Source organism: Gossypium raimondii, chromosome 9, assembly GCF_025698545.1.
Source record: "Gossypium raimondii isolate GPD5lz chromosome 9, ASM2569854v1, whole genome shotgun sequence".
In the NCBI taxonomy this organism is placed as follows: Eukaryota; Viridiplantae; Streptophyta; class Magnoliopsida; order Malvales; family Malvaceae; genus Gossypium; species Gossypium raimondii.
This window is the reverse complement of record NC_068573.1, coordinates 33490037-33497099: the sequence shown is the minus strand read 5'-3', so window position 1 is coordinate 33497099 and position 7063 is coordinate 33490037. Positions and strand designations below refer to the sequence as shown.

The 7063-nt window shown below is 37.3% G+C and overlaps 1 protein-coding gene and 1 non-coding gene across 2 annotated transcripts; one reads left to right on the top strand and one right to left on the bottom strand.

Moving 5' to 3' along the window:
- The first annotated feature begins 1668 nt into the window (after window positions 1-1668).
- On the top strand, window positions 1669-2286 carry LOC105799139 (histone H2B). Its single transcript, XM_012629540.2, has one exon. It carries the CDS (start codon window positions 1731-1733, stop codon window positions 2154-2156), a length of 426 nt encoding a protein of 141 aa, XP_012484994.1. The 5' UTR covers window positions 1669-1730; the 3' UTR covers window positions 2157-2286.
- Window positions 2287-3491: 1205 nt separating this feature from the next.
- LOC105799138 (uncharacterized) lies at window positions 3492-4863 on the bottom strand. The gene has a single exon (XR_008189064.1). It is a non-coding gene; the product is annotated as an uncharacterized LOC105799138 (transcript).
- Window positions 4864-7063: the final 2200 nt, after the last annotated feature.

The window sequence follows — 7063 nt, the reverse complement described above, 5'->3', positions numbered from 1 at the left end:
AATATGTTGTGGTCTTAGACGATGATTGAATAGATTTGTTGATGTGTCATGAATGGTAGATTAAGTATTGGACTAAAGTTGAATGAAAGATTCGAGTGATTAAGTTATTGTATACGAAGTTAACATATGGTTTGTTAAGTACATGAGATGTTCTTGCAAATAGTCATTTGTGGATAGCATATATGTAAATGGTCTAAATGAGTTGAACTAGTTAGATAGCTCGTGTGAACAAAGTATTAAATGGTTTGAATGGAGACTAAATAGTTGTATTTGGCTGAAAAGCATGATTTATGCTAGCCTATATGTTGATGTGGAAATTTGCAGGTTGAAGTGGACTTAGAAACTATAGAAATAATATGTGACATCATGACGTCAAACGTACCACATCGCGACGATAAATAACCTATAATGTCATAGTGAGACGAGGAGCCCCTTCGTCTTGACAAGGCCAAAACAGTAAGTGACGTCACGGTGTCGAGTGACATGATATAATGAGATGAAAAATTGTTTGGCGACGTCATGATGTCAACCCTGTAATTTGAATTCTTTATAATTAGGTCTTGTTACTATCTTGGGTTAGCTTTAGGGCTTTCGTAAGCTCGTGTTAGACCCAAAAATGATTGTATATCATATTGAATGCATGTTTTAATTGAATTTAATCATCTAATAGTATAATTTGATTGTAAATTATCGTAGTTGCTTTAGCAACAAATGTGGCATCCTGTAGCTCGAATCCATTGCCTAAAAAAAATACAATTGGATGTCGATTTCCTCGAATCTTGACATGATTGGAAGGCAGAATCCGTGTATCCAGTGGGAGTTAAATGCTCTCTAAAACATACTAGCATATAAGTCGTTGTTCTTTTTAAATACTTAAGCACATGCTTAACTGTTTGGTAATGTTTTAGACCAATAGTTGTCTAATATCGACTCACCAATCCTACTACAAAATAGATATTTGGTCTCGCATACATAAGATTTTGTGCTGTCGAAGCATAATGAACCTTTTTCATACTTTTTTTTTTCCATTGAGACCATTATTTAAAGAAAGATGAAAGCAAGGTTATCCATTTTTGGAATCGAAAATAGCAAAACATTCCATGTATTGTTTATGTGTGAATCTTGCAAAAAAGAAGATATCAAAATTTCAATTCTTAAAAACTTGAATTTGTAGAACACATTTAGCTTCACCCAAATCATTTATACTAAACTATTGAGTTAAACACATTTTATTAGATAATAATATCTCTAAATTATTTTTAATGCCGAAATAGAAAAGTAGAAAGCCTACCTTTTATAATTTTTAGTAATTTTAAACCTATTTTTGATAAACCCATTCATAGCAGCCAAAACTAAATTATTAGAATTTTACGCGCCACGTGGAGAAACACAACTGGATGCTCACAATTTGATACCCGTAAAAATTCGCCCGCGAAACGGAAGGGTTGGGCAAAATTTTAAAAAACGTAATCCAAACCAAAATCCCCCGCTTTAAATAAATAATAGAATAATTTCTTTATAGATTAAACACGAACAGGAAACGATCCTCTCCGTCCAATTCCACCCTGTCAAATCCAGCGACCCATACTTCCCACGTCACCCATCCTCGCACACGAAAACCAACCAATCAATTCTCTCCCTTCTCCCCTATATATTCATATTCACCTCTCACTTCTCTCATTCACCACTGACTGCACTTTCCAATCTTTAGAATCCACAACTAGTTTCAAATGGCACCCAAAGCCGAGAAGAAGCCAGCCGAGAAAAAGCCAGCTGAGGAGAAAAAGGCCGAGAAGGCCCCAGCTGAGAAAAAACCAAGAGCCGAGAAGAAGCTCCCTAAAGAAGCCGGGGACAAGAAGAAGAAGCGAAGCAAGAAGAGCATTGAAACCTACAAGATCTACATCTTCAAGGTGCTGAAGCAGGTCCATCCTGATATCGGTATTTCCAGCAAAGCCATGGGTATTATGAACAGCTTCATCAACGACATCTTCGAGAAGCTGGCTCAAGAATCTTCGAGGCTTGCACGCTATAACAAGAAGCCCACCATCACCTCCCGTGAGATTCAGACTGCCGTCAGATTGGTCCTGCCTGGGGAGTTGGCCAAGCATGCTGTTTCAGAAGGGACCAAGGCAGTTACAAAGTTCACCAGTTCTTAGTTTCCAAAAACCTAAAATACAAAAAAAAAAATCTGGGAAATATGGTTTTGTTGTAAAATTCATTAGCTTTTTGTAGGCCTTCCTGGTATTCGCGGAGCTTAAATGGAAATTTAACCATATTTTGAATTTATCTTCTTTTTTCTTTTGTCAGACTTAGGTTTAGTCCTCCAATTGCTTTGAAATTTACAATTTAATCCTAGCATTATTTTTTTATTTCATATTTTTATTTTAAAAGCAAAGATCTCTCCGAGTGATATTATAGATAGAAGTGCTAAATCTCAAAATTTAAGATTGGCTTAAAGTTTTTTGCTTTGAATTTTTATTTGTTCCACGTTCGCCGTAAGTTTCTAGGTCTTTTTGGTTGACATTTAATGCTGCAAATAATATGATTAAAACTTCTTTTGACCGGTTTTATACATAATGAAAACGAAGGTTTATACATAATGAAAACTGGTGCAAAGGCTGCTAAAAGATGGAAACGGAGATCTGTTGCAGAGAATATGACGATTAAGATCCTTTGACATGTTTGGAATGATGTGAAAGCTTGTTTGCACGATGAATACTTGTGGTGCTGTTCGAACCTATCCAGCATCTGCAAATGATGATGAAAATTTTGAGGCCATACTCAGGTGTTTGCGATTGTATGTTACCATGAGTAGTGCATTTTTAAGGTTTAATTCTAAATACTGCTCAAGGGCACCTCTTCAGTGGCCGCTTTACGGTTAATTTTGTTTTCGAACTTCCCCGCCTGTTTGCTTGAGCTAAAAAGAATGAAAAAGTTAGTGTGTTTTCAGAAACATGGGTTTTGATGGGTTTCTCTGGAAATGGTAGGAAGGGCTGATAGATGAAAATGGGCAGTTGCAATGTTGATTTCAGGGATGGTGTTTTGACGGATGCGGATCTTGCACTAGGATTCCTCAGGCTGCATCTCAAAGTCCTGAAGCCGATACTTGCTTTTTGTTTGGGCTGATGAGAAGGGTCGGGAAAGACCAAGTGCTACCCATGTAAACTCATTGCTTCTAGTTAGTTCCTGCTTCAACTACTAAGTTTGTTCCACCCTGTTATTATAAGAGTAATTTAAGTTACAATACCCTTGTTTAAGGTTTGAAATCTCAATGGCTTCCTATACTAGTTTCTTCTACCTTTTACTTAATGAATTTGATATCTGGGTTTTAGCATGTACCACTGAAATGCATCCAAGATTATTGGCAAAAGCTTCCATTTCATCAATCATGACAACCAAGTTAAGCTTATGTTAGGCAACGACTTAATTGTCTATTGGATGTGGTTTATCATTTCCCTGCAGAATAGAGATAGACACAAAGCTTCCAATAGTTGGTGAGCAGAAATGGAAGATTGAGATATGTTTATTCAATCTACCAGGAGATCTTTACAACTCCTATATTTCTTTCATCAATACTGCCCATTGGCCCCATATCTTATGCCTTTTTCACATACATCATGTTAGAGCTTCCTGCAAGGCTTATTCAACACAGCCTATTTGATTGTTTCATCTTAGTTCAAATATCCAAAACTCACAATCAAAATCTTCTTTCTTTTTAATTCTACTTGGAGTAATTACTAATCCAAACATAAAAGGCATAGAAACCAAACCAAATCCTTACATTTTAATTTCTGCGACAACTTCAAGCTCCTTTCAATGCCTTCTTCAGCTCCTCTTCCATGGAATTCTTCTCACTCATCCTTCTCTCCGTTTTCCCATTTCTTTCAATTTCTCTGTATTTCACAGAATTCAAATCCCCAAAATTTCCGCTGGAGATTTCTCGTCTCAGATCATCCACGGCTCTCTTCAGTAACGCATTCTCAGAATGCAGAGCTTCCAACTGCCGCTTTACCATAAAAATTGACTCTGCAATGTCCACATTCGTTCTTACCCCTGGACTCGCCTTGCTGGCTGTGGTTAAAGCCTGCATCGAATCAGCACCTTCCACCTGCTCGATCCCGATCTTATCCATCACCAAAAACGGAATCCCAGCCCCGCCGACGCCACTCTTCATCTCCGATGGAATCCTCATTCCCCATCGGAATTTCAACATTGCCTTTCCCTTCACTGGCACAGCCGTCCTCGCCGCTACCTCCATTCCGGACAGAATCCTCGCAATATCTCCCGAGTTCAAAGTCCCAAGTTTCCCCTTCTCGGCGAAGAAACCCGCGAAATCGACACTAGCCGACGAATCGACATCCGCAACGGCGTCATTCGTCATCTTCACGACTTTATCGAAAACGGAAGACTGGGACTTCTTGATGGAGAAATCCCGAACTGAGGCTTGAGGTGAAGCATAAAGCTAGGGTTTCCACGGCCAAGAAGGTTGAACTCAGCACTCATAAGCAAAGAGGTGGAGATGGGAGAACCGAAGGGGCCGGTGCCAGTCTTGACGATAAGTGAGAAAGGGTTCCACGTGTCAGTAGGACGGTAAGCGATCTTGATGGACGGCCCAGATTCAAAGAACGTAGAAAGATTTAAAGTGAGCTCCTTGGGTTCGCCGGCGACGATGCCTGATTGAAATGGCAAGCCCAAAATGCTTAGAGGTATTTTGGCCCTCAACACTGGCTGCTTCTCTTCCCGAAATTTCAATGAAGCTTTCATTTTCTTTTCTCAGAACCCTAACTTGGATTTCCTTTCGAACTTACTATTTTGGCAGGCACTTTTCATTCTCTCTTTTTTTTTTTTTTAAATTTAAAAAAGAAAGAAGGAAAAAAAAAAAAAAGAAAGAATAAAGAAAACAAAGGTTGAGTGCAAGTTTAGAGTCAACATGGCATTATAGCCACAAGCCGGCAAGTGATTTTTCTTATTTATTAATATAAATAAAAAGTATTTATCAAAATGATAAAATTATGGTATATTTATTTTGGTCATTTAAAACAAAATTTTTATAATTTCATCACTCAATTTGTAGGACGTTTTTATTTTAGTCACCTAACTATTAAATCTCTAGCGACAGTTAACTTGTACATGTCACATCATGTTCATACTTTCATTTTGATCACCCAACTTCTAAGTGATACGAGAAAAGAAACAAACTGAGAAAACACAGGAGAGAAGAGAGGAAGAAAATCGAGAAAGAGAGACAAGAGAGAAGCAAATTCAGTCTTGAAATTTCATAACTGTTTCTCCCCTTGGCTTATGCTTAAGAGGGAAAGAAACAACAATTGACTGAAACAGTTTGACAAGCCGCTGTGATGAAAGTTGTGCCCCCCCCTTTGCACTGTTTCATTAAACGGTGCAAAACATAAAGCACACCGTTTCATTTAAACGGTATAAAACATGAAACACATTGTTTTGACATGACTCGAACCCTAGCTAATACACATTGTTTTATTAAGTTTTCCAAATCCAAAACATTGCATTTGTTACAAGTTAACATAATTAGAAAATAACAGAGTTAATAGAAATTTAAGCAATAGAAATGACTGTTGCTGCTTCATTCAATATCAATTACTCCCATCCCCAAAAAGAATCATTGTCCTCAGGGATCAAATGTTGGAAACTATTGCTGAAGGTCTTGCAGATTTTCCCAAGTAGAGTCTTCAAGTAAAGTGTTAGCCCACTCTACTAAGGTTTCTATGGTTACATGATTCCCTTTACGCACTATACGCTTATCCACCACTCAGAATGGCTCTTTGAGAAGGGTTCCATCAGTTCCCACCAATGGCAAGCTGGCTTGACTTGGGTCCTTGCCAATATGCTTATTGAGCTGGAATATGTGGAAGATGTTGGAAAATGTACCCATATTGAAGTAAACATTTAATTGTTTTCTATGTGTTTGAACGATGAATAAATAATGTTATTTTCACATTTCACTATTATGTCTTTTGTGTTTCTGTCTTTCATATTTTGCATGCATGGTGAAATTGTGACCAGCAAACATTAGCTTATTGATTGTTTAAGTTCAAACTGATGATAAGTAACACTGTAAGAACACATTGCGAGAAAGATAGCTTACTTCAGTAGATAATCTTAACGAGTCTGCAATCCCGTTAAAAAAATCAAAGTGAGCGTTTGATTCAAATACTTCGAATGATTATTATGTCATCTACGATTTCAATTGGAGAGATGGCTAGTCTTGGCTATCGGAGTAGTTGGCTCAACGGGTAGAGACATAGATGTATTCATTAGAAGAATGATACATTGGGCTGGACCCAAGATGAATTAATTCTGAATCCGTTTGTGGATTAATTCACTTGTGACGTTCATTGTATGATTTACCGAAATCTTGAGTTAGTCACTGACCATGCGTATGTAACTCATGTGGTTTGATATAAGTGGAGACTTATGCTCTAAAGATGATTGAGCCCATAGCCGATATATTAGGTACATGGCTTTACTAACAACAATGGAATTCATAGCTTGATTAAAGAGTTAACGATATCCTCTCATTAGCATTGTGTGGATTGATAAATATGGAATGTGGCCTCGGGTTGCTTGTTCTCGAACAAACAATTTATTACAGTCATTTGTTGACAATGATCATATTAATCATTAAGAAGACATAATGGTGACAATGAGATAAAATAGGGTTGTATTGAGTGAACGGATTTAACTCAAAGGAATCAATGATATCATATGAGATTAACACACGCATGATGAGGTTATTGGACAAAGTAATTGGATGAATTGCTTTAGTAAATAGTATACAATAAGGAGTTTTCAATCGTGATACTTCTTTTGGATTGACTCCATGATTAAGAAAATTACGAATTGTAACAGCCTGATTTTGGGTCTAGTCAGAACAGTGGTTTTGGGACCACAAATTCGACGAGGAAAGATGTAATGGCCTTAATTTTCAGAGGTGTCAGAACGGTGATTCGAGATCACTAAATTCGACAAACGGGTAGAAAATATTATTATCTTAGTGAGTATAAGTTAAATGTGAAGTTAGGAAAAT

Bases quoted from the DNA above. Each gene is read 5' to 3' on its own strand.
- LOC105799139 (XM_012629540.2), top strand. From the start codon at position 1,731: ATGGCACCCAAAGCCGAGAAGAAGCCAGCCGAGAAAAAGCCAGCTGAG.